Below are 27421 nucleotides of genomic sequence, written 5' to 3' on the forward strand. Positions count from 1 at the left end.
TGCTCATGACACTTGATTTTCTGTTGCCTCTTCAGATGCTGCAGATATTGTCATTAACGCTGACACTGCCCAGTCAAGTTGGTCATCTCTCCCGTAGGCGACTCCATCACCTACACAGAAACCTGGCAGGATGTCCCAGAGACTCCCTGCTGCTTTGACAACACCCTAAATGAAGTCAGCCAGTAAGGGTTCAGTGAGAGCTGGCAGTACTGGGAAGTAGAGGTGAGTAGCAAGACCTACTGAGCCTCAACTACCCAAGCATTCCATGCAAGCATTGCTAGGAGTCTGCTGACTGGGCCCGAGGCAAAGAGTCTTGGTATATAGAATAATTTGATGGAGACTATACAGGATGTTGGTGTCCTGCATAAGCTGCCGCTGCTGGCAGGAAGACAGTTTTCCCGCATTGGGGAATACCTCTTATTCCTTGGGGGTATTGGTGTACTTTCCAGGAACTGATACAATCACCTGAGTTCACTGTTTCTCTGTTGGGAAATTCACCCTAAATCAAGCGTTATGTCCAATTAATGGCAATTCAGGAACAAATTGGAAGACTCTTAAGATTTGTGAAGTTTCCAATCACCTCTTGACCTCAGATTGGGTAGGAGTACAGAGAATGGCGTGGAGTGGTCAGGAATGTGTTGGGCTGTGTGGCAGGTACATCTGGTGCCTGATCTGACATTCTTAAGTTGTGACACAGCATTTTTCCTGAATATGCGCACATTAGGCTTGTCAATGTAGTCTATCTCAATGTGAGATTCACCAGTCATGCTGCTGCTGCTCATGTCCAGTTATCATGCTTTCCATCACAGTACAATGGAACTGTTCTTTAGTGTTGTGAAACGTTCATGTTTGACACCTGGATGAATTTGAATACACAGATGGGGAATTCTAAAAGAAAGACTTTATAGAAAAGAGCTAAATAAATGATAATAAATATTTAATTTGGTAAGTTATATCTGCTTTTAGAAGAATTTGGATTTATCTACCAGGACTTTTACTAGTATATATTCAACAATCTTTAAAATAGATCGCAAATGTATTGTTAGTAATAAGTTTCCTAAAACAGGTTGGCACTGTAATTGTTATCATGCTAATCAAGATGGGAGTAAATTGTTGCAATTTACAGGTCTTCAAAAAAACTACACACAACTCATACCATTATAAATTCTTTATGTTTAATACAATAAAATGTTTACATAGGCCTTCATCTGTTTTGAAATTATTTATTTGCCACAAACCAAAAATGTGCCAGATCATACTTTCTAATTCATTCATTCATTTTCCAAATCTTTTCAAATATATTCCTGAGGACAACAGCATTTAACACCAGAAAGCATTTAAAAATTTTACCCTTAAAAATGCGCTTTCCCCTGCTTCAATTCCATTCCAAAACAAGTGGAGCCAATACTCCATTCAGCACAGGTTGGGCACCACATAAGTGATCAGCGATCCATGTGTCATATATGCAAGTATCTTTAAACATAAGTTTTGTAAAAATAATTAACTTTCCCCTCAAACTGTGGACACATGCAGTCATGTATATAATGTAAAACATTGCAGCAGTATATTGCAAAATGATTGTGTATGTTCAGACACCAGTAATAGCTGCCTCAGTGACTGACGGATTTAGGATTAAGACAATAAGAGTGTATTTGTGTATGTATCAGGTTTTACCATGTAATGTAATGATATTAAATTTACTTTAAAACATGGCAAAGTGCACTAGGTGCTTACATATAATATACAAAAGTAATTTATTTTTTCTATTTTTTATAATTTGGGTTTTTAAATCCAATTTTGACAATGTACAACACTAATATACAGTGAAATGATGTGGCATTTGTGCTTTGGGCCCCAGTCCAGCTTATTTCCACATTTATGACACAGCGTTAGACATTTCTAAGTTCTCTATGTGGTGTGGAAATCCTACAGCATGTAGCATGTATCATTCATTTAAAAAAAATAAAAATAAAAAAATAATAATCTGGCAGCAATTTTACCTTCGAAGATTAAAAAAGGGAAATTCATAAAACTGATTTGTTGGACCTTGACTAATAAATGAAACAAGTGCAAATATATGAACTTCATCTGCTCTGGCTTGAACAACAAGCAAGTGGTCTTTGACATCATGCTGACAAAACTGGCAAAAATGCAAATGATTCTTGTTGTTATGGGGTGGACTATATACCATGCACTTGAACCAAAATCTCATAGAACTAATCAATACACAGCAAAGGATCACATCTTTCTAGCTGTACTTATATGAAATTATTTTACATTACACTTACGCACTTCACTGGATATTAAAGAACCTGAGGATGCCAGCATGTTGCTACCAACTTGAACTTGCTAGAAGGCTGAGACACTAAGCCTTTGGCAAGAGCATTATGCCATGTTTCTGCTCACAGGAGTGTTGTCTTTGTATTTTTGTCTTTTTTTTGTTTGACAACTGAAAACATTCAAACACAGATACCCGAAAGTGATCTGGTCCATTTTCCAGATGCTTTTTTTTTTTCTTCTAACAATTCACTGGACCAAATTTATCATCAAGGCAACTCCTTGGACTGTATTAGACGTGTTAATGACCTGTTTCTGGAGAGATTACTCTCAGAACACCAATCGTTACCCAGGAACTGATTACATGCAATAATTGCTAATGCCAAATTTGCCTGTCCTTTCTTGCCCTCTAGGACCCACTGCACCTGCCAGGCACAGTCCCTTTCACCTTCTATTACAAATGCTGGAAAATGGAGAGCCACATGTTCAGATATTATTCACCAAACCCACAAAAACTGGCAGCAAATTTTCTGGGCTGGCAGAATAACATGGATATTTCACAATGCTGTGGACGAAGATCAGATCTAATGTAACACCAAAAATACAGGTTATTCTGAGGAACAACCTGAAAAAAAAGTTTCACCATCGACACTTGAACGTGGAGTGCCACCATTAATATGCTTTTCTTGACAGAGTGCTGGTTTTTTGGCCCAACTAAACATGCACAATGCATTATGTGCAGTGTCCTGCTGGGCCTGAGTCATCCCTGAATGCATTGACTGCTTAGTTGTGCCTGAAACATTTAGTCAAGTCGGTCAGTCCGTGATATCATACAATACAGTACAGTCAGTTAGGTTGGCAGTCAGTTAAAATACAGTTCTTTCGTCAACATAGAGACCACACAGGGAATCTGCTTCTTCTCACTGAAGCGTGGGTCATCCGACCAGGACTCAAAGCTTGTTGCTACCATGTAGTTGACCCGAGTCAGAATCTGCATTATCTCCAGTTGCTTGCCAAACTCACTGAGGACGTTGCAGAGTGCCTGGACAAACCAGGAGCCACGCCCAGGGTTCCTCCATGAGTAGTACCCTGGAAAATCAACATGACTGCACTAAAACAACCTTTTTGGAGGGACTGCTCACTGATACATTGAGCACAAGTATATTACAAGCAGCCAAAAGAGTATTCAACTTAAAAAGAGAGAGTGGTTTACCTGGCACAGTGGAGTAGGCAAAAAGGAAATCTGCCTCTACAGGAATTTTATGTCTCGGATTAGCATCTGTCTCAAGGGTGTCATTTGGCGGACCTGAATCTGTCTGTATACCATCATCAAATTCAGAACCCCGACAAGCCTGGTGAAGTAAATATAATGACATTTCATTGAGATCCTGAGTAGCTTTCTCAACACTGACCTGGTGAAGTAATTACACGTTTATTTTTTATAAGCTGAGACAGGAATGTTTTACATAGTAACTAACTCTGGTGACTTTAAAAAAAAGCTTGCCTCTATTACATTTTTTTTCTTATTCAACCAGTACAAGCATTGAGCATTTCGTTCAAAAATGGAGAACATAACACAAATCTATAAGTTAATTAACAATAGCAACATCATTTTTATGTTGCAGTCACAAACAAATGTATCATGTGGTGCCATCATTTATAATTAAAGTCTTCCCAGATTAGTACCTGGATGAAGAAGAGCTTTGGCTTTCCAACTAAGCTTTTGCACATGTCCCCCCTGAACAGTGAGGTCATAGTCTTGATGGGCATGGCTCCATCTATGCCGTAGATCATACCCTCCTCACCGTGGCTCAGCAGGATACAGGCGAAACACGAGCTGTCACTATGGTCTTCCTCCGACGCTGACCCATACACACAAACAAACATTCAACTCTTCGCTTGACTTCTCAAAATGAATGTCTAATTTTTCTAACTTAATGGCTTAAGCCTATTCGTCTTTCCATTTATAATGATGAAAAAACACTAATACAACATAACAGTGTGTAACTTTTTAAAATTTTTTACTACTTTACTACTCACCTTCTCGGAGAAGACGCTCCATCTTCTCACATGTCTGATCATTGTAGATGAAGACATCGAAGCCCAGGCTCTTGAAGCACTTAAACAGCTCACCTGCATCTCGGTCCGTGCCATTGCGTACATTCATCCCTGTCAACACTGTCTGTTTAGAACACTTTTTATGCAATAATACTGAGCAAACTGAATCAGGTGTAACATGTTTGGAATACAGGTTTCGTGTACCTGTCTTTTCATCAAAGTTTTTGTTGTTGATGATGATGCACTTGCCCACTCGCTGGTGGCTCATCTTATACTGGAATGTTGGTGAAACAATTCTGTAATGGCTTTCAGAAGAGTAGTCCTGCTCCCGTGTCTTGCCATCCTTGTTCTTCTTACTAGTAGATGCAGAAAGAAACAAAATATTAAGTTACAACTTATTTAAGACAGCAACATAAGACCAAAATTTACCATGGAGCTACTGCAATATTATTTATGTACAATGGTGACTGGCACTGAATGTGGGAGTATCTTGCAGGTGAAAAGTTTTCAGGAAAAGGTCCTGAACCTCCTACATAACATGACGTCTTTAAGTTGAAATGTTTTTACATGTAACGATTACTACAACTTAAATAAATGTCAAGACTTCCCAGTGCAAATAAAATTCCCCTGAAAACAAAACACCTACCTTCTCAAAAAAGGTATTATTATCACGACCAAATTTGGTCGTAGTAATCCACGGGAAGGTTAAAAAATAAATAACATTTTTGCTAAGCAGACTTAAAAAAAAAAAAAAATCGTGACCTCATCGATGTAGCTTGAGAGGAAATCTTCCACAAGTGGCAATTCTCACAAACCAGTCATATTTCCATTCTTTAAAAGATCCATCCAGATAGCTAAACCAATGTTAGGCCATTGGGGTTGAAAAAAATCCAAGCTTGTTCCAGAAGAGCCTAGTCATCAGGTTACTGAAGCATGGGAACAATACACAGCAATGCACACCAACAGCTACATGCGCTCCCAGGCAGCTCAGCCATATTCTAATAAATGTGATCCAGAACGTTTTGAAGTCCCCCTCCCACCTCCAAAATGTGCAAACATCATGTACCAAACAATTGTGTGAGGGTGGGCAAACAGCTGCTACTCTGTTTTAATGCGGGCTGGGCTTGGCGGAAAGAGCAGCAGGTAGGAGGACAGTGAAGAGGGTTTGTTGAGTCAGTCTTACCTGGGTTCGTCATTAAGCGCTACGCCACTCTGCATCGGAAATGTGTTGCTTTTTTCTTGTTTCTTTTTCCCCCAAACAGAGTACGTTTTTCCAGTCCTTGCAGCTTAATTTTTTGGCTGTGTGCTAGGATACTGACATGCTCTCTGTACTGGATGGAGACCTGACTGGGCCAGTGGATGCTGAGGACAGGGGTGGCGCACTGTGAGCCCCCCTGAGTCAGCAGCCTTGCCATCCCACCAGTGCTTTCTAAAGGCCTATTCACACATTGCCCCTGTGCCTCACTCCCTGCTGAGGTCAGACAGGGCAACTAGTTGCTCCTCTGCTGACAGGCACAGATTCCATGTGTATACATATTGAGTGCCCAAAGCGCCTTCACACTACATAAGCAAGACAATTTAAAAACTAACAGCTAAAGAAATGTTGGTTATAAATAGTCGATGTCTTGGAAACACACAGGATTTTCAGCATCATTTTTGAAAATGTGTACATTTTCTTTATAGATGACATAGTATAGCAGGAGTAACTGCAGAGGGTTGGTCATATCTTCCACTGAAAGAGACACATACCCAAGTACTGTATACATTGTATGTCTATGTTTTGTAATACTTCTAAATAAATGCTCATGTTTGTTACTACTTAGCTAAAGCTCTCAATAGGGCATACAACAGTCAATATGTTAACGACATGTTTTTGAATTTAAATAATTACACAGATGGTATAAGGTAGCATGGTGGATTAGTGGTTAGCACTGTTGCCTCATGGCAAGAAGGTTCCTGGTTTGAAACCCACGAGGGATCTTACTGTGTGGCGTTTGCATGGTCTCCCTGTGCTTGCGTGGGTTTTCTCCAGGTACTCTGGTTTCCTCCCACAGTCCAAAAACATGTATGTCAGGTTGATTGGTGACTCTAAATTGCCCATAGGAGTGAGTGTGAGTGTGTGAGGTTGTTTGTCTCTATGTGGCCCTGTGATGGACTGGTGACCTGTCCAGGGTGCACCCCTGCCTTTCACCCAATAGAGAGCTGGGTGCAGATCCCTATGACCCTGAATAGGAATATGTGGGTATAGATAATGGATGGATGGATACGTGGAACTTCTTAGTATCTAACTAAAGTCTGAGTTTGTGTTTTAATCATCCATCCATTAAGAAACATGCTTTATGTGGCAACTAGTGCAACAGTGCCACCTAGTGAGTTAAACTGGAACAGGGATGTCAGTCAATGCCTAATTGCATTGCATTTTTACAGAACAAAGTCCATGCTATCTGACAACATAATGGATTCAAACTACAGTGAAACATATCAAATCTTCTAAATGCACTATAGGGAAACAAGTCACCTTCCAAACAGCAGGAATCGCCCTTTGCGGTCAGGTTTGGCGTCAGTTTGATCCCCGCTCAGGTTTCCTTCCTCAAGTTCACTTCTGAGCTCAGTTGCCTCAGCAGGTTCTCCAGCCATCTACAGTCAGCACACAACGTTAACACATTTTAGCTTCTTACTTACTCTACGTTTTAAGAACACCTGAAAAAAAGTTATGGCAACTTTGCTTCAATTTCCTTCTCCCCAATCAGCCACTCCCTGCTCAAACAGTCTTAACAGACATATGATCTAATGGAGACTCAGCAGTTTAACCAGCTGGTTAATAAGTTGGGTTAACATTATAAAGTAAGTCTAAGTTGCTAGCTGGCTGTTTGATTAGCGTAAAGACAAGGTAACGTTAGAGCTGCAGCTTTGGCTGAAATATTAATTCACTTTTCTACGTTAGGGTGAACTTACACTGCGTCACTCGTGTATTACGTTATATCGATTTAGCAACTGCCCAAATGTTGATTGTGGGTCGTTTTTTCCTCTTCCAGAGCTTCCACCGAGTTTCTGTTCCTTAGAAAACACGACAAAACGAAAGTTGTTCAGCTTGAACTCTTTGAGATACGTAATTACGTCAGAACCCGGCGTCACTCAAGTTACAGTGCGTCATAACCAACATGTAAAACAAGATCATCATAATCCAGAAAGATGTACGCTTCTTACTTTAATACATCTGTGAATACTGTTAGTCAATATATTATACTCATTTACTCTCCCTCATAAATAAATGTGAGTGCAAAGCTAAAGGTTTATGAGGCACATTTAGGTAAAACTAATACTGTCTAATACAACATTCCTGCACTGAATCCTCCCTTTGTGAAGGTTTAATGGTCAGTTTGGTGAAACTGGGAGAAGAGTTGGTTCAACACTCTAAATACCTGTGGCACTCTATCTCTCTATCTCTCTATCTCTCTATCTCTCTATCTCTCTATCTCTCTATCTTATCTATCTTATCTATCTATCTATCCATCCTAATCTAATCTAGGTGTCTCATGTCAGAGTGGCTCTACTATAGAATGACTTTACACAAACAAAATCTGTCTTTTTGAGTGGTCCAGTCAGAGGCCGTCTATCCATCTATCTATAACCATTACTGAATGTATTACCACTTATTTCTTAGTGTCATGCTGTACACTTGAAAGGTGAATTAGCTTTCCAACTCAGGATCATTACACATACGCAGTGACATCTCAATGCTTTGTCTCTTTTCCTGCAGACAGACAGCTGGACTCAACCAGTCTTCTAACATGGGTCACGGAAGGGGGTTGGACCATCAAGGGATATGGTGTCAAGTAAGAGACAGTCTCAAAGTTTCACAGTCACAGAGCTAAGTTTGCCACCACCAGAGACGCATTATCACCACTGTCTGGGCATCACTGCCAGTTAACTACTGCTGCCTGACCCGGCTCTTGTTTTTGGACAACTATTCATACAGGCTCCCTTCTAATAATTTTCCTGAAGGTTTTGTGGGAAACAGACAAGCACTCACCATGCAGTCCTGTGCCCGGTGTGGGTTTGTGGTCTACCCAGCTGAGAAGATCAACTGCATAGACCAGGTAACACTGACTGATTTTGAATATACGTTTCGAAAGATGTTAGATTGAAGAGTTTGGTCTAAAATGTCCATTTAAAAATGCTTTAAACAAAAAGTAAGATTAATTTTTAATAGTTAAATTACATCCTTCTTAAGGGAAAGCTTTGAATGTGTTATAGATCTGAGAATATGTTTTATATAAAACACATAATGATGCATTCCCACCAAAAGATTCTTTGGTAAAAAAAAGGATGAAAAAAAGAAGGTATATGGTTTAACAGCCTCATAAAAGCTATATTTGAGAACAAGTAAGCGAGTCCAGTTGGAAGAACACACTGTCATAGCTGATGTTATTTTGGGCCTTGTTCAATTAAAACTATCCCATTAAACAGTTTTATTCTATCAGACTTTGATTGAAGTCATGTTTCCTAGGGTTGAGATAAAAACTTAAAATAATGTGATTTGTCTTTTCTTCTCTCAGAACTGGCACAAAGCCTGTTTTCATTGTGACGTCTGTAAGATGGTCCTCACCCCCAATAACTTTGTCAGCCACAAGAAGAGGCCATACTGCTCTGTGTAAGTACTAGTTGATAGTAACGACTGATAATATAATTTATTTGAACATAGTCCTAACAACCGATTGAAAAACCAGGCTATATTAGAGTGAACATGGATCCCTTTCCCATTGCTGTGTATTTGAAGGTACGCAGATTTGTATATTATGACTATTTCTCTCTCTCACTTCCCTCACAGACACAATCCAAGGAACAACACATTCACAAGTGTCTATGAGACCCCCATCAACATCAATGCAAAGAAGCAAAGCAAGGCAAGCAGTGAGGTAAGATGATGTCACATGCAAAAACACAGCAACAGCAACATGAGACCAAATGTTTTAGCCTTGAATCTGAGTCAAGGTCTATTGTTGACAGGCTGACATAAGACATTGTCTATGCCATGAGAGAAATGGTCATTTATCATTGGTCTGTCATGACCTGGTTTTCTGTAGACATTGTTATTCATAGTTGTTATTGTGTTGGTTTAGATCATTAATATTATTTTTATTAAAAGGTATTGGTGTGTGTTCTGTAGTACGGTTGGATTTAGGCAGACCTATATTTGTCTGCATGTCCCAGGATTCTCATATAATAGAGCAGTATTTTTGCTTGGGCAAAATGTGGTTGGAAATAGACGTTTATTACAAAAAAAAAATGTACAAAAAAAAAAAAAAATACAGTCAGAAAACTCAAGATCTGTGCCTGAGCAGATGTAGCTATTATTATTAGATCAAAAAGCACTCAGTCCCTCTTTACCGGTGGAAGAGAGAAAGGTGGACGGCTTCTCTAAGTCTGTGGTGACGGCAGCGGTGTGGTATGGAGAGTGTGGCTCCAGTTATTTCTGTTCCTGTGACAGAGGCGTGACACCCCCTCTGTTTAGCCCACTTTATGCTTCAGGGGGCTAAAATTATACATCAGCAAAAAACAGCCTCACATCCCTTCCTCTCCTTTGCCCCACCACCTGTTCTTGTCTGTCCAAGTCTGTCTCTGTCTATGAGTCCATGCAATGCTCTTATGCTTATATTAGCAGTAGGCTAGCAAGCTCATCAGCTACTGCTATTTGCCACTAGAGAAATATGGGACTTAATTTAATGATATTTGATCTGAGGGCTGGCTTGAGACCGTCGACCTGTCTCACTCAAAGTTCTTAAAAAATGTTGCTATGGTTGAAATGCTGAGCTTTTGTTTTCACTAATTCCTTGGTAAAATATTAGATGTTAAAGTACAACTAGAGTTTTGATAAAACCTGTGTTATACAGTATGTCTATCATGTGATCTTTAGCAGTGATGCTCCAGAAGGATCACTTATCATTTCTGTGTCTTATCCCCTGCAAGCTAGCTATACTAATATTAGACATCTTTTACATCTTTAGGATCATTAGCAAACAGCTCAGAGTTGGTCAGAGCTCCATTCTGGATCTTTCTTGGCAGGTTCAGCATCATCTTGATTGGAACATCCCAGTTATTAATAACTGAGCTGTAATATTACTCCAACATTAAATCTGTGAGCTTCAGGTGGTCTGGTTTCAACCTGACAGCATAATAACAGAACGATGCTTGGTGATGTGGCTCTAATATCAGTCAGTGCTGACTGATTTTTAAAAAATATTTTTTGTTGATTTCATGCATCTCACCAAAGTGGATGCTGCAAACATAAGACTAATGTGCGCATGTGCAAGTGTGTGCTGGCCTTGGCTTACTGCTTTTCACCTATGTGCACTTGTAGCTGATGTATCGTGAAGATGGCGAGCGCTTTATGTCCACCTTCCACTATGACATGAAGTCCATGGAGCTGGAGAAGGCTTGCCTAGCCAGTCAGATGGCCAGCCAGGTGAGCTCCCGTCAGAGCAACTGGCCACTATATCCAGTTAAAGGGAGTTCCAGCCCAAAATCTGATCTTTACTCAGATGATAAAATCAAGTTAATCCCTTTGGTTTTACAAATCCTTAATTTATAAAGCAAACAATCTTACTTCTTTGTACAATATGATGTGTTCTGTAAATGACGGAAAATGATCAGTCTTAACTTCCATATCAAACAGGCCTTTCAGTCTCAGTCTGCGTTCTCACAGCAGCAGACATGGTATTCAGGCACGGTGACCAACCAGGAGATGGTAACAACGTCTCAGACCCAAAAGACGATCAGTGATGTGAGTAAACTTTTTTACCTTAAAGAGGTTGGTCTTATTTTTGTAAAACCTAAGTATGGGGTTGTGTCTTTGATTAAATAAAGTTGTGCTGTTGCTAGTATGAACAATGTAATTGGCTTACATAATAAAAAGACAAAACTCTATTATGCATCACTGTTGGTGAAAGTTTCTGATTCATTTTGAATTTCTGTGGCAGGTGAAGCACACAGAAGAATATGAGCAGTCGAAAGGAAAAGGCAGCTTCCCTGCCATGATCACACCAGGTTATCAAGCTGCCAAGCAAGCCAATACTTTGGCCAGTAATGTAAGCATTTTTTTATCACTTAAGTTTGAATGAAAGAAATCATAAGTGATATCAGTGATTACCTTAAGTTTAATTAGTGTCTCTGCCTGTATTTGGTGTGATATCATATTGAAGGAGCCATATCATTGTATTTGCTTTCTTTCTATGCAGGTGGAGTATAAAAAAGGACACGAGGAAAGAGTCTCAAAGTACACCGCATTTGTTGACCCTCCAGAGGTGCTTCTGGCCAAGAAACAAGGACAAATTGTTAGCGACGTAAGCTTCATTGGGCCTTGATGACACAGTGATATTTGGTTGTATTTTAATTGACTTTAGACCAATTGCCATAGACAAAACATGCCATTGTTTGCTCTGTTCTTCTTCCTCCAGTATGCCTATACTGAAGAATATGAGCAGCAGAGAGGTAAAGGAAGTTTCCCTGCACATCTTACACCTGGATATAAGATGTCAAAGAAGGCCACTGAGCAGGCCAGTGATGTAAGTGGAGAGGAAAAAAAAATGTATACATGTGCATGGAAATAGTGTTTGTCTGTCTGATCATTGTTTGGCTTTCATGTCCTATCAGATAAAATATCGTCAGATGTATGAACAGGAGATAAAGGGTAAAGCTAGTGCAGAGGCCGCAATAACTGAAGCAGCTCACGCCAGAGAAAATGCAGAGAACTTCAGCCAGGTAACAAATGTATAATTGTCCTAATTTTTGAATTCAGGAAAGGTTTGTATGAATATTTATATGAAATACAAGTGAACTGAATGAAGTAAGAGCTCCCATGTCTGCAGATTGCATATACTGAAGATTATGAGCAGCATCGAGGCAAAGGAAGCTTCCCTGCAATGATCACACCTGCTTATCATCTGGCAAAGAAGGCACAGGAAAATGCAAGTGATGTGAGTGTCAACTTTACAACAAGAACTTACAAAATCTGTAAATGTCTTTGACGCACATACTCACGATACTTACCAACATGTGACTGCTGAGTCAAACATGCAGAAGCTCAAACTTTGTGTGCACACAAAGGAAACCTGTATCAGCCCTGTAGTGAACTGGTTGTATATGTGGTCACAACATTATAGAGTACATAGTGTAATAACCTCAGCTTCATCCATCATGTGGCCTTGTCATCACTGTGCAGAATAGATGAGGGATTAGTGTGAGAAGGCCATTCCACATCATTCTTTAAACTCTCCACTCTGACTGTATTAGACTGGGTGTGTGTGTGTGTGTGTGTGCATAGGTGTGTGTTCACATGTACTAAATCATCTTTCACCCCTTTGCAGCTAAAATACAGAAAGGACTTAAACAAGATGAAGGGCACTTCACGCTTCCATAGTCTGACATCTGAGGACAATCTGACTTTAAAGAACGCCCAAAAGATCAACAAGCTTGTCAGTGAGGTGAGCCTGTCAGTGACTGTCAGGGTCTCAAGGCAAAGCGCAGTTAGCATTTGCTATCTTAAATCTTATACATCTAAAATTATTTATTTTATTTTAAATATTTTGTCCTAAATTTTATACCAGAACAATTCCAGATAAAAATGTTGCTGAAGACATTTGGCACATAGGTCCGTGTCCAGCAGACATGAAGCCAAGCAACCTGCATTTTCAGCGTCTCTGAGATGCCTGTTCTTTGAGGTTACAGCTTAAATCCAAGACAAGGGACATCCTGTCAAATTAATGCTTCCTCAGACAGGAATACTACACTCTTGAGCAGCTTTTCTGAGCCTTGGTGACATGACACATTAATGTCTGCTTACTAGCATGTACTAGGTTCTTGCCTTTTGCTTGTTTTGCTCCCCTGAGAACAATGTTCTGGTTTAGCTTCACTGTTTAACGGTGACAGAATTCTCCCTGTGTGGTATTTTAGTGGTGAGGGGACTGGCAAGTTAAATGACATCTGGCTGTCATTGTAAAACCATAAAAGTATATTTGAGCTTTAGGGTTTTTACTCATGAGATATAATGTAGAGTCAGAGATGGTGACTGATATTCTACTATATATTTAGCAGATGGAATGGAATGACTGGCATCTCGGTGCTACAGAGGATTAGCTTTGACTGAAAATCCAAAAAAGGGTTACAATGTAAAATATGACAAAACAGCTGCTTTTATTTTACATACTTTTAACAGGTGGAGTATAAAAAAGACCTGGAGAACAGTAAAGGTCATAGCATCAATTTCTGTGAGACACCTCAGTTTCAAACTGCTGCTAAAGTTGCCAAGTTCACGAGTGATGTAAGTATAACACATCTTTCTTTCAATATATTAATAATTTTGTTAAAGTCTTCAATACTGATGCTTCTTTTTATCTTCATCTTTCTATATTATTATGAAGAATAAGTACAAAGAGAAGTACACCAGTGATATGAAGGGCCACTATGAAGACTCGGGTATTGATAAAAAGACCATGCATGCCATGAAAGTGAGGAAGCTGGCAAGTGATGTAAGACTGTTTCCTGAGCCTTTTAAGTCCTCTGTATAAATGAAAACATAAATAAATATAAAAACTATATTTTGTATATAATAACTGTATATTTATGTCAGTGATCATCTACGTGTACATTTCAGATTGCTTACAAACAAGTCAACGAACAGGAGCAGGGTGAATACAACTACCCAGCCACCCTCACACCAGGTTACCAAAGTCAAAGGAAACTGGACCCGCTTAAAGATGTGAGTTTTCATAAAATGAAGCCATATTCAGTAAAAACTATGTAGTGTAATGTATATGCAAATCACATTGAAGTTCCAACACCTAAATATTCATTAAAATTGTTTTCTGTGTGATTGCAGAAGAACTACAGGCAACACATTGACCAGGTTAAATACAGTCCAGTTACAGACACGCCTGAGATTATTTTAGCTAAGAAAAACGCTCAGCTTGTCAGCAACGTACGTAAACTGCATAAACCCAACATATTTGACTAATTAGCATCTGCTGTATCATCACTTTCCGGCTGCACTTTGACTTTACTGTTTGAATGTGTAACTCATGTGTCCTTCAGCTAAATTACAAAGCAGACTATGAAAAGTCAAAGCATCAGTACACACTATCCCAGGACCTGCCCCAGATCAAAACAGCCAAAGCCAATGCTGCTTTGTGCAGTGATGTAAGTTAACACACAAACACCTTCTCACATAAACAGGCACAAGCCTGCTTTCACACAATAAAACCTATTCACCACATCATAGTAAATCACTTATGATTCATTAAGTTATGGCTTGATTGTCCATTGCTGTGATTTTAGATTAAATATAAAGAGGAATGGGAGAAGACCAAATCTAAAGCCTGTGACATCGGCATAGATGACCTAAGTGTTAAAGCAGCTAAGGCTTCCCGAGACCTCGCCAGTGATGTAAGCAAACACACTCACTCCACTACAAGAGGATACAATCATACAATCAAATTTAATTGATTTCTGGCAAATGAAATTGAATCAGGCAGACATGTATTTCAGATTAAATACAAAGAGACCTACATGAAGAACAAGGAAAAGGCAGTGGGGGTCAACGTGAGTGACTCCAAGACTCTGCACTCTCTTCAAGTGGCAAAGATGAGCAGTGATGTATGTAAAAGTTAGTTTGATCAGTACAGGCATTAAAATTTAGTTTCTCACATATAACACTCTGTAGCTATAATACATGTTAGGCTCCAACACTTAAATACAACTTTTGATGTTTTGTTTTTATTGTCACAACTACAGATTGAGTACAAGAAGGGCTCCAAGGAGAGCCAGGCCCACTATAATCTTCCTCTGGACATGATTAACCTGAGCCATGCCAAAAAGGCCCAAGCTCTTGCCAGCGAGGTGGACTATCGCACAAAGCTCCATGACTATACCGTCATGCCTGATGACATCAAGGTCCAGCAGGCCAAAAAGGCTTATTCTTTGCAAAGTGAGGTGAGAGACGAGAAGAAAGGATTAGCCCAAGTCTGTTATTCAAATAGTTACTGCTATACAAAAAAAATTCCTGGCTTTGAATTTTTCCTGATTGATGACACAGAACCAGTATCGCTCAGACCTGAACTGGATGAAAGGAGTGGGCTGGGAGGCCGAAGGATGTCTGAACATAGCTCAGGCCAAGAAAGCTGGAGAGCTGCTTAGTGATGTCAGTAAAATTGTTTGATTTTTCATGCTTTTGTTGGTCAAATTTCACCTTGCAGTATAACAGGAGCACTGTCTTTTTTTCCTTTCAGACTAAATACCGTCAGAAGGCAGACAGTATCAAGTTTACCCAGGTGGCAGACGACCTCACCATCAAACACGCCAAAAAAAGCCAGGAACTGCAGAGCGATGTAGCGTCTCCACTCTAAAGCTGTAACCGTGTGCATTTCATTATGCTGCATTCTCACGTTATATGTCAATGTGCTTCTATTTTCAGCTGGCGTACAAAGCAAACACAGAGCAGATGATACACCAGTACACCATCACAAAGGATGAACCTCTTTTCAGACAAGCCAAGGCCAATGCTGACCTTCTCAGCTCGGTAACGTTTGATCACGAGAGTAACCACTTTGTTTGATTTGTTTCATTATTACGAATATAATCCATATATTTGTATATTTTTCAGCATTTTTTTCATATGCAAGATGGAGATGCAGTCAGTTAATACACTTAAATCTCTTATCAATGCAACTGATCTACCAAATGTATTACCCCTTGGATCTTTTCACCATCTTATACAGCTGCAATATATAGGCTACTGTATTGGACCTCAAGTGTTTGAACACTCTGAGTTACTGATGATTTAAAAGCCTTAGTTCAATGGGCATCGATCTTTACTATAAAAATCTTATCACACAGCATGCTTGCTTATAAACTAAATATGGTACATTCAAAAGTGTTGACCTTGCTGTATTTAAAAATGTTACTTTTTTTTTTTTTTAGAAAGTGTACAAGAGCACCTGGGAGAAGCAGAGGGAAAAGGGCTTTGAGCTGCGACTGGACTCTCTCTCTATTCTCAGTGCCAAAGCTAAGAGAGACCTGGCCAGTGATGTGAGTTACACTAAAAATGTCTGCATTCATAGTTGGCCTGAGAAGGAAAATAATATGCAATAGTGAATTTTATACTTTATATTTTAATTTGAATATTTGCGGTTTAGAACATACTAAAAGAAAAAACTCAATTTATTAAATGATAAATTCACAGGCTGCATTTTAGTTGAAACCAATTAAATCTCCTTGCAGGTCAAATACAAGGAGCAGTATGAGAAAAACAAAGGCAAGGTGATTGGTATTAAGTCAGTCAGTGATGACTCTCAGATGGCCCACTCCACTCTGGCCACCAAACTGCAGAGTGGCCGCTACTACAAGAAGGACTATGAGGATACAAAGACCAAATACAGGTATCCTTTCTTTATTAAAAAAAAGAAGAGCTCTGATTCAGCATAACAGAATTAGCCTTTCATTTTGTGCCATTTTGAAACAAAGCCCCACACTGACTGGATGAAACTAATCTTGTCTCTAGTGTTTCTCTGGATATGCTCAACATCAGCCATGCCAAGAAGGCTCAAGACCTGGCAACTGAGACCAATTACAGGACTTTCCTCCATGAGTACACCACGCTGCCAACTGACATGAATGTTGCCTGGGCTAAGAAGGCTTATGGACTACAGAGCGATGTAAGTGTTATTGCTCATTTAACGGTTTGTTTTGTGTGAACGTGATTTATTAACTACAAGAATTGATGTGTGTGTGCCTTTAGAAACAGTATAGGTCCGATCTGAACTGGATGAAGGGTGTCGGCTGGGAGGCCTCAAAATCTTTGGATGTCCAGCAGGCGAAGAAAGCTGGCGAGCTTGTCAGTGAGGTAACTTGTGACCCAGAATCCATTGTAAAAATCAGCTGCAGGTTATGGGATGCAATGGTTGATTATATAAAATTGAAAAGAGAAATGTGCTGCAGTGTTTCAGTTCTTGACCCTTCATTAACATTTGTCCCATTTATGGTAATTATATTTGGAGTCAAATATGATTTAAAGCAATTACCATGCAGTGTATGATTAACCATTCTAATCTGCTGTTATTAACAATGTAGGTAAATTAGCACAGAGAGCTTAGGAAAGTGATAAGCATGACTGAGTAGCATGTGACTGCAAGACACACATTTATGTTTATGGCTTAGGTCAGAATGTACTTAAAGAGACATGCACCTCCCTGTTGACCCCTTGGAAATTGGGTCAACAACTGAATTATAGCAAGAGAACAGACTGATTATAATTACTGAAGCACAAAGATTCCACTTCACTGAATAGGACTCGATTTTATGTTTCATGGTTTCTTTGTCTTTACCAAATATGTTAGGTTTAGGGCTTAACGTTATATTAAAATGTCATAGAAAGGTGGGTTAGGACTGTTGGATGCATTGACATATTTTCATATGTGCCTTCCAAACGCTGTGAAACGTGCATGTTAATCCCAAGTATCCAGTTTCCTAAATGCTTCTATGAGCCAACATCTTCTTGGTACACATTTGGAAACTGATCTCAGGGCAGTATTACAGAAATGTCCCAAGTCTGAAATTTTATCTTATTATAAACCTTGTTAATTTGAGTTACATTTATTACATTGAAATCTAGAGGGAAAACAACATGTACAATGAAATTATGTATTGATGAATGATGAATACATGTTTTGACCTGCATCACTGTTGATATGTGCTGTAAATGCCAGTAAATGGTGCACAGATATTTCTGTGACACATCAAGTGCGGACTGGCAGCACCAGCCTCTATTCATAACCTCATCATAAGCAGCCACTTATTTAAGGGTCATTCCGGTCGGGGTACCAACATTAGACCATGAAATGACAGCTTGAACACAATTAGAACAGAGCTGTAGTTCCTCCTGAGCAAGCCTCTGTTTAACTGTCTATTTATTGTCTGCTTAATTATATGTTATTATATATTATATATCTGTTATATATGTTATATATCTTCAACTCAAACATCAAAAAAGAATTAAGGTCTGGCCAGTTTCCTTCTTTTTCCCCACATATTGTATTTATTATTTTGGATGTTTATGATATTGTTGTGCCCTCTGCTGTTCATGAAATGCATGTGCACCTCATTTTCCATGGCTGGATCTCTCTGACAGTCATCACTCTCATATTTGTATTTATTTATTTATTTTAATCTTCAGAAAAAGTACCGCCAGGATGTGAGTGCTCTGAAGTTTACAAGTGTTGAAGACACTCCAGAGATGGTCCAGGCCAAACTCAGCAACAAACTAGCTGTTGATGTAGGTTTACCTGCCATTTCTGATCTTAATAACATATTTAGTGGACAAGTTATCCAACTAAAAATTTGACACAATTTTTTTTGCAATGGTGATTTCCACCGTTGCGCTAAAGTTTACTTGTGATCTTTTTTGTCAGAACTTGGTGGCTCTGCCAAAGCATCTTAAGTACAGACACATAAATACTATAAATGTGAAGTAATACATAGACAAGAAGTGTATAATTTCATGTAGACTGGTGTAAAGCATCTTAATGTGATCAAGTACCTGAGGTGAATTGGATGATCAGGTGTGCTGTGCTTTCTTCTTCACAGAGGCTGTATAGGGAGAAGGGTGAAAACCTGAAGCACAACTACACACTGAGTGAAGAGCTGCCTGAGCTGGTGCAGGCCAAGCTCAATGCCATGAACATCAGTGAGGTAAAATAACACAAAAAGTCACATTATATGCATGAAATCCATTACACAGGCAATCAGTCTACCCAGTCAACTGCCTGTGTGTGAGGTTTAGCATGTGACTCTGAGTTTAGACATCCACTGTGTGAATTTTCAGAGTCGTTATAAGGAATCTTGGACTAAGCTACGTGATGGTGGTTACAAGCTGCGTCTGGATGCCATTCCTTTCCAGTCTGCCAAAGCATCTGCAGAGATCCTCAGCGATGTAAGACTATGTTCAGTCCTAGACTGTAGTATAATCATGGCAAAAATATGTTGGTATGCAGCAGTTGCTGATTATTTTGTAACACAAAAAGTAACCTGCCTGAATGCTTCAACAAGAGCAAAGTGAGTCTGAAGAGAGATTCTAAACTGATCCTAACTTAAACCAATCAGATGATAGTAGAGATATAACATCACGTTGATGTGGTGTTATATGTGTAGTTTTGTTTAATGGTGGTTTGATTCAAAACAGACTGAGAATATTATAGGCAAAATTATATATCCATTTCACATGGTCTCTCTTCATTATCAGCCACAGGACTTGTGTAGTTCAGGGTAAGATCTGGCAACCCTAGGTAACTGGTCGGAACCATCCCATTTCATTTTACTTTAGTTTCCGGTGTTTTCCATATTTCATTGTTTATTTCTTGGTTTCTCTTCATCTTCATGATACAGTGCCTCCAAGTGACATCTGAATTTGTTCAACTTCATTCTATCAGAAAATAATGTTTTTAAACACACAATATTGTAGTCTTCTTTAACAGCCAGATCTGGTTCCGAGCAGCTACCTGGGGTTGCCTTATCTCACCCTTTACCATAAAATCATTCCATTACATTTTACTTTACATTGTCCTGAAGTGAATGATTTGTCATTTCAGCAAAAGTACAAAGAAGAATTTGAAAAGACTAAAGGGAAGATGATTGGACTGAAGGGACTACAGGATGATTTGAACATTGCTCATTCAGTTTACGCCAGCAAGCTACAGAGCGACGTGAGTGCTTCTTTACTTTAATTTAGTTGAAAAAAAAACAACTATATTGCATTACACCTTCTCTCTTATACCTTTTATCTCTCTTCAGATTAAGTACAAGCAGGATTCAGCAAAGGAGCTCTCAAAGTTCCACCTTCCCATGGATATGATGGAGGTCACCCATGCTAAAAAGGCCCAGTCACTAGTCAGTGATCAGGATTACAGGCTCACCCTGCATCAATACACATCAGTGCCAGATGACATGAAGCTGCAGGCGGCCAAGAGAGCGTACGCCCTGCAGAGCGAGGTGACTGGGACATTTCATTGCTGTGTATGAAAGTACATTTTTAAAAAAAGTGTTTGTATTGTTGGAATTATTTACTTTCATCTGTGTGTTTGTCACAGCAAGTGTATCGCTCTGACCTGAACTACCTCCGTGGTGCAGCCTGGATCGCCACTGGGGCTCTGCAGATTGAAGGCTCCAAGAGGGCCACAGACCTCATTAGTGATGTGAGACATTTTTTATTTTGTGCATTTGTTCAGTGCACATACAGTACTTAATGCTGTTAATACTTAGCCTGAATTTCTTTAAGAACACAACCATAACTTTGTTCTTCCTTCTGCAACAGAAAAAGTACCGTCAACAGCCATACAATTTCAGGCACACATCTGTCATTGACTCTCCAGATATCGTCCATGCCAAGTTCAGTGGACAGATCACCAATGAAGTGAGACAATAAGTTTATTAGTCCTGTTCTAGTTGCTGAGTTAATTGCTTAGAGGAACATGAGCAACTTAATAAATATCATGACAATGAGATTAACAGAAGCCCAACATGTTTGATAAAATGTGTATTGTCTCTTTCTCCCAGCGTTTGTACAAAGAGAAAGGGGTAAATGACCAACACAACTACACTATAACAACTGAGCGACCAGAGATAACACAAGCAAAGATCAATGCAGCTAACTTTAGTGAGGTACTGTTAGTTTGTGTACAATACACTATACTGTAAAGATCTATTACTTCTTTTTCTACATTCTCTTACTTTAATTAAATAAATTGCTTTTTGTGATTCTGCTGCAGATCAAGTACAGAGAGTCCTGGCACACTCTGAGGGCCCAGGGCTACAAACTCACCATGCAGGACATCCCCTTCCAGGCTGCCAAGAGCTCCACAGGCATTGCCAGTGATGTAAGATTATATCAGAGCAGAAAACTACAAAGGTTGAATATAGATTGATGTTTGTCAAAAATGTCCACCTAATACAGATGTTTGTGTATACAAAACATATGTAAATAAGAAAAATATAATGCAAACACAAACAAATGAAACAGGTAAACTGCAGCTGTTGCTTCTGCCTCTCTGCAGTACAAGTACAAACACAACCACCTGCTGGAAAAAGGAAAACACATTGGTGTCAAAAGCGTCTTGGAGGACCCACATCTCCTGCACTGCCTGCAGGCCGGCCGGCTGGCCAGTGACCAAGAATATCGTAAGGATGCGCTGATTGCCAGTGGGCAGTACCACCTCACGCCAGACATGATTCACCTGGTAACGGCTAAGAATGCCCAGACCCTGGCCAGTGATCAGGACTACAGGAAGAGACTGCATGAGTACACAGTGCTGCCTGATGACATGAAGGTTAAGTGGGCTAAAAAGGCTTATGACCTGCAGAGTGAGGTGAGAAAATGAAATGCAGAGAAATAATTAGAGGTAATATTAACAAAGAAAAGTGTATTGACATTTTATTGCTCTCTCTATAGAAACTTTACAAGTCAGACCTCAATTTCATGAAAGGAGTAGCCTGGGATGGAGTGGGTGCACCTCAGCTCCAGTCTGCCATGAAAGCTGGAGAGCTTATAAGTGATGTGAGTACATACAGGGAATTCTGTCAATGCATGTGCAGGTAGAGACATGGGCAGGATTTTGAAAATCCTCAGAATGAGCTTGACTGAAACTCCAAATGAATCAAACAAAAATAGAACCATAAATGGTGGTATAGTGAGTCACAGTCCTCATTCAGATTGTTTTGTGTTCTTCCTCCAAAAAACAATTTATTCTCTGTTGTCTACATTCGTGTTTTATTGCTCCCACTAAAGTTAGTGTAGCATTAGTGGAGGCCTTTACAAGAAAAAATTATATTTTTATAAGAGGTGGTGTATTTAACTTTGGGAACTCTTTCACTGAAAATTCAAATGTTCCATTTTCTACTCACTATATACTGTATATTTGCCTCATGTTAATATAATTGTCTAACGTATATTTCACTTAAACATGACTTATTTGAAGTGTCAGCTACTGACAACTGTTAAAAGTCTGGTTTTTCTTCATGCAGAAGAAGTATCGTCAGCTGCCTGATCGTCTGAAGTTCACCTCAGTGACTGATTCTCCTGATATCATTCACGCTAAGACGAGCTATCAGCAGTGCAGCGAGGTAAGGTGACAAGATTAAAATGCTTAGGAAATTATTCTTATTCTCCTTGAACTGTTGTTCAAGCTGTTGTTCTAAAATTTGAATCCAAAAATAATAGATGATGTCATTACCCTAATTACATCATTTCTTTTGCCTGCTGCAGAGGCTGTACAAATCTGGGAAGAATGATGACATGCATAAATACACCCTACATCCAGATGATCCAGACTTTGTCCGAGCCAAGATTAATGCCCAGCAGATTAGTGATGTAAGGCACTCCTCAGATACTTCTCACAATCCTGACTACAAGCCAATGATCTAAAGCCCATGTGGAAAGATGCCAGTGTCTCTTTTGACATTTCTTGTCTCCAACATGATTATTTTTTTTCCCCATAAAGAAAGTTTACAAGGAGTCTGGGGAGGAAGTGAAGAAACTGGGCTATGACCTAAGGCTAGATGCTATTCCCTTCCAAACTGCCAAGGCCTCCAGAGAAATTGCCAGTGATGTAAGTTCATCAGAAGATTTGAGTCCCTTTCTTTAAATGTTTATGGGCCAAAAAAAAAAATCAGGATCTATAAACAGGTCTTAGTTTTTATTTAGATAGGTACGTTTTCACCACCTACAAAAAGTTACGTTTACGGCACAGTTTTTATTACAGCTTGAAAAATATTTACTGAGGCTGGCATGTATTCTAGATGTAACATAATGAAAATATTTAAATCACACAACATGTAATGGAGCTGTAACATCTCTTTCTACATCTCACAGTTCCGCTACAAGGAGTCTCATCAAAAGGAGAAGGGCCAGCAGGTGGGGCTGCGCTGTGTGGAGGACGACCCCAAGATGGTGCATTCTCTGGCAGCCAGCAAACTTCAGAGCAACCTGGAGTATAAACGTCAGTCCAAGGAAGAGCGCGGCCAGTACAAAATCCATGCCGACCAGCCTGAGTTCCTGCAGGCCAAAAAGAGTCAGGCTCAGGCTAGTGACATCACCTACCGCCACAAGCTCCACGACTACACCTGTGACCCCGAACAGCTCAATGTTAAGCATGCCAAGCAGGCCTACAAGCTGCAGAGTGATGTAAGTCAGAGTGCAAGCAGAGTCTATTGGTTAGAAGCATTTATGGGGTTTTAGAGGCCAAAAAAAAAAAACAGGAGGCAGGAAAGTGCATATGGACTCACATTCATTAGAAACACCATGTCGAATGCTAATGTTGCTCTAAGTCCACTGAATGTGTAAATAGGCAGTTGTTTGATTTATGTATATACTATCCAAGTGCAGATGGGGCCCCATGTCAAAGTATGTTAAACAAAAAAAAAAAAAAAAAAAAATCAGTGGATGCAAATACTGTACTATGTATTTATACATAATCCAAAATGTGAGATGTGTAAAATTAACCACTTCTTTTAGTTCTGGGCTTCATTAACAGATTAATCTGGTCCTTAAGGTAGATCACTTGGAAAATGAAAATAAAATCTAATGAGAAGATCACTCCACCACATACAAGTCTTGCTGCCCACTTTGATTTAATTGTTGCTTCCTTTTTGTTGCAGGTGAACTATAAGTCAGACCTGAACTGGATACGAGGAGCAGGATGGACCCCTCCTGGCTCCCACAAGGTAGAGCTTGCCCGCCGGGCTGCAGAGCTGGGACTGGCTGAGGGAGTCAGCACAGATGAAGCTATTGCAAATTACCAGCACATGATGATGGTGAGGAGGAATGGAAAATGAATTCTAATCATTGAGTGAAGATCAACCTTGTGTATAGAGGATAAACAGTTTGCAGATTCTTTTAAGAAATTATTTGGTTAATTTTCTAAATGTCTTTTTTCAGCTGCATTACCAGCAGCAGATGGAGCAGCAGCAGCAGTCAGAGCAGGTGGAAACCAGCGAGGAGATTCATCAAGGTGTCAACATGGATGCTATGGAAGTGCTGCATGTCAAAAGGAAGAAGAACATCCAGACGGTCCAAAAAAAGTCCACCACCACAACCTCATTCAGGTCCATGGAAAAGAAATCCAGCACCACCTCATCTGCTCTCCAGAACACAGTGAGGACGAGGTCTAGCAAAGCAGCTGCAATCGAAGAGGCGTAGATCAGGAGGATTGTAGATGGTAGCGATCGTTATAGAAGGTGAAGGTAATGATTTCTAGGTTGTGTTTTTGACTGTGGGTATATGTGATGCCACACTAATGTCTAAAAGAGCTACGGTACATGACAGTGAAGCGGCAAATAGTTTAGAAGTAGTGGATTAAGCATGTTGAATCAGGACAGGACTTGTCAAGTTTGTTAAGAGTAGTTGATGTATGTGATGAACAAAAGGGAATTCAGAAAAAAAACTTTATTTTCAGAATGAGTGTCTGTCAACGTTTTTGACAAACATCAAGAATACCACAACTGAATTCAAGGTGTCTCTGAACAGTTTTACTATATGAAATGCCAGATGGAAAGTTTGGATTTTGCGTTTGCATTTTGAGATTGAATGTGTTCTGAAGATAGGGAGCCGGACCAGAGATTGAAATATGGCCAGCACTGCAGATTTTTTTAATCTTTAGTGAAGAACATATACTTCAGGTTTAATTGAACAGACAAAACCTTGTTACAGCTATGCAAGACGGAGGTTTTTTTTTTACGATGTCTGATAATGTAGTGCACTTTGAGCTAGGCTCAGTGAGAAAGAGCTACAGATTTACTGAAATGGTGTGTGATTTTCATTTTGTCTGGCAGGTTCAGCTTTGTGAGTTTGCAACAGTGACTCTTTTAACTCAAGCTGGGCTGGGAGTAATTGCTTGGTTTTATCAATGATGAAATAAACTGATTGCTTTTTTTCCAAGGCAAACCAAATTTCCATCGCTTCACCTTTCCAGAATAAGGATTTCTCAAGGTATACACATCCAACTAAGGCAGGTCAGTTCAAGAAATCTTTCGTGCACTGCATTTAACTTGTCAGCTGAGCTGATTTTATTCAGTGATCACTTTACAGTGGGTGCAATAGAATATTTTCACTGTACAGCACTAAATATAAAGTAAATGGGTAGCACGTGGTGAAATCAGGGTTAAGATGAGACCACAATATCTCTCTTCCTGTTTAACCTCCTCTTAAACACTATTGGTCATAACCTGCTTACACAGTGTCAAAGTTAAAATGTATTCAGGTTGCTGACAAAAGTTCACAGGGAGTGCTTGTAAATCATATTTCAGTAAACTTTACCCATAGTTTTGATTCAGATAGTCTATATTAATTCAATACAACACTCCAAATTCTTATTGATGGCTGCACCAACACTACAAACTTGCAACCAGTGGCTAATCATAAGTGCCTCAAACGATTGATCTGTATGGTAAAAATCAATTAATATTGATACTGTAGTGTAAGAAAACCACATTTAGACAAAACGCATTAACACAGTGTTTAGGTCAGTCTGTGTCCATATCACTTGATATCTCGCTTGTTTATAAGAACCAGTCTGAACTCAAAACCTTCACATTTCCATTGCAATCTCCCAATGTGCTAACGTTTAAGACTGCTAGCTCCAGAGAACATGGCAAAAAATCTGGGCAGTTCACAGGGTTTTCACTGAAAACAATAGGAGGAAGGGTACCATTTTCAGTAAGTAAAAATCATATATATATATATATAAAAAAAAAAAAATCTATAAATAGAAGCATATAATGCTATTTTTCTGGAGCAGAGTCAGCAGCAAGTAAGGTTCGTCTCACTATCAAACTCCATGACAACAGATCAAAAATAAGTCACCTCGTGTCCAGATGCTCGTCTCTTTGTTCTGTGCGCTCGAATTCTTAAGGTTGATATATAGTCTCAGTTATCTGCCATCAGAAAAACCTATTCATGTATATTCTGATTTGCGGATGTAGTTGGAAGGCACGTAGCCTCGTTTGCCTCCTGCCTCGCCCAGCCACCACTCGCTGTTACCGTTCAGGTCCTTGAACTCCAGTATCCGCAGCCGCTGATTGGCCGAGATGCTCAGTTCATTGGCGCAACGAGCACTGAAGGAGTAGAGAGCGTAGTAAATCTGAAAAAACATTCAAATAAAAACAATGTTATTTTTAGGTTCTTTTAACCAAGCAGTTATTTGTTCTGCTTGTTCGGCAGATCATTATTATAAGGGTGTTAAGGCTGTTTGCAAAAGGCAGTTTATGCAGACAGGATCACATTAGCATCCATTTGGTGTTTCTGTTCATTATTCACTTTAACCTTTGTGTCTGCCCTTGTTTTGGTAAATGTCTCAATATATTTAATATGTCTTAGCAGTCAAGCAAAATCCCACCTGGTGGCCGTCTGATTCACTCTCCTGTTCTGGCTCGTACTCATCTCTGGAGCAAGAAAACTTCTTCTGGCCACCGCTGTCTCCATTTCTCCATTCATACGAGCTGTAGGATTTGTCTGTGTCCCCATGCCGCTGGCAGCGATTGTTTCTGTGTGAAGAAGAGGAGTCTGTCTCCGAGAGGTCTGACATCTCCCTGTGGCTGCTGGAACTTGTATAACTAGTATCATACGAGTCTCTGTGGTTGCCTGAGTGGCGGTATGAAGGCTCTGTGTCTTTGTGACTGGAGGAATTTTGATGTGCTTGCTCTGCAAATTCCCTTCTGTTTGAAGGATTTCGAGGTGAGGAGTTTATGGAGTTGCTTTGACTGACAGAGTCAGGGTTTGGTGCATCTCTGTTGTGGCTCCTACGAGAGGAGGCAGAATCCTGCGATGGGTGTGGTGAAGAATGACTCTGTGGCTGTGACGTGGAAAAGCTGACTGTGGCTGTTTCCTGGTTAAAGGTCAGTGTGCTGTTGCTGTTCTGGCGGGAGAAAACAGGGGAAGAGCCGCCATAGCCTGACTCATTGGACGACTGGCTCTCAATGGACACATCTGACTGGCTCCTGCGTGGGTTGTAGGGTTTGAGGAAGGAGCTGTAGACAAAACCCTTGGTGACTG

At 39.7% G+C, this 27421-nt stretch overlaps 3 protein-coding genes across 5 annotated transcripts in view; 1 reads left to right on the forward strand and 2 right to left on the reverse strand.

Annotated features, from left to right (window-relative positions):
- Window positions 1–1207: 1207 nt before the first annotated feature.
- On the reverse strand, window positions 1208–7434 carry casp7 (caspase 7, apoptosis-related cysteine peptidase). Its single transcript, XM_026315516.1, has 7 exons — window positions 7291–7434; window positions 6854–6972; window positions 4540–4691; window positions 4318–4446; window positions 3964–4139; window positions 3491–3629; window positions 1208–3366 (listed from the first exon to the last, which is right to left on the reverse strand). Exons 2-7 carry the CDS (start codon window positions 6970–6972, stop codon window positions 3140–3142), a joined length of 942 nt encoding a protein of 313 aa, XP_026171301.1. The 5' UTR covers window positions 7291–7434; the 3' UTR covers window positions 1208–3139.
- A 749-nt stretch (window positions 7435–8183) lies between these two features.
- nrap (nebulin-related anchoring protein) lies at window positions 8184–25320 on the forward strand. Of its 2 annotated transcripts, XM_026315481.2 has the most exons (43): window positions 8184–8435; window positions 8895–8989; window positions 9167–9254; window positions 10697–10801; window positions 11012–11119; window positions 11316–11423; window positions 11574–11678; window positions 11793–11900; window positions 11989–12096; window positions 12204–12311; window positions 12702–12818; window positions 13550–13654; window positions 13755–13862; window positions 13988–14092; window positions 14213–14311; window positions 14425–14529; window positions 14668–14775; window positions 14878–14985; window positions 15124–15321; window positions 15425–15529; window positions 15618–15716; window positions 15803–15907; window positions 16309–16416; window positions 16609–16766; window positions 16889–17042; window positions 17126–17230; window positions 18560–18658; window positions 18970–19074; window positions 19208–19315; window positions 19971–20084; window positions 20173–20370; window positions 20469–20573; window positions 20693–20791; window positions 20935–21039; window positions 21147–21254; window positions 21432–21743; window positions 21827–21931; window positions 22399–22497; window positions 22640–22744; window positions 22875–22982; window positions 23246–23557; window positions 24031–24186; window positions 24311–25320. In XM_026315481.2, exons 1-43 carry the CDS (start codon window positions 8370–8372, stop codon window positions 24569–24571), a joined length of 5385 nt encoding a protein of 1794 aa, XP_026171266.1. In that variant the 5' UTR covers window positions 8184–8369; the 3' UTR covers window positions 24572–25320. The 2 variants fall into 2 exon arrangements, with proteins under 2 accessions (XP_026171266.1, XP_026171265.1); XM_026315480.2 differs by lacking the exon at window positions 10697–10801 and having other exon boundaries at window positions 8185–8435.
- The window catches only part of dnmbp (dynamin binding protein), a 33916-nt gene continuing 31142 nt past the window's right edge, over window positions 24648–27421 (reverse strand). For both annotated transcript variants that reach the window (XM_026315482.2, XM_026315483.2), the window contains 2 exons: window positions 26766–27418; window positions 24648–26510 (listed from right to left, as the gene is read on the reverse strand). In XM_026315482.2, the coding sequence (XP_026171267.1) occupies window positions 26325–26510; window positions 26766–27418 (839 nt within the window). In that variant the 3' untranslated portion in view covers window positions 24648–26324. The remainder of the gene's footprint in view (window positions 26511–26765; window positions 27419–27421) is intronic.

The sequence above is a fragment of the Mastacembelus armatus genome, chromosome 19, assembly GCF_900324485.2.
Source record: "Mastacembelus armatus chromosome 19, fMasArm1.2, whole genome shotgun sequence".
NCBI lineage: Eukaryota > Metazoa > Chordata > Actinopteri > Synbranchiformes > Mastacembelidae > Mastacembelus > Mastacembelus armatus.

Coding starts and splice junctions, on each gene's coding strand:
- casp7 (XM_026315516.1), bottom strand. CDS start 6,972: ATGGCTGGAGAACCTGCTGAGGCAACTGAGCTCAGAAGTGAACTTGAG. Junction 4,692..6,853: donor CGATTCCTGCTGTTTGGAAG/GTGACTTGTTTC, acceptor TGCATCTACTAG/TAAGAAGAACAAGGATGGCA. Junction 3,367..3,490: donor TGCCTACTCCACTGTGCCAG/GTAAACCACTCT, acceptor TTGATTTTCCAG/GGTACTACTCATGGAGGAAC.
- nrap (XM_026315481.2), top strand. CDS start 8,370: ATGCAGTCCTGTGCCCGGTGTGGGTTTGTGGTCTACCCAGCTGAGAAG. Junction 11,679..11,792: donor AAGGACAAATTGTTAGCGAC/GTAAGCTTCATT, acceptor TTCTTCCTCCAG/TATGCCTATACTGAAGAATA. Junction 22,983..23,245: donor CCAGAGAAATTGCCAGTGAT/GTAAGTTCATCA, acceptor TACATCTCACAG/TTCCGCTACAAGGAGTCTCA.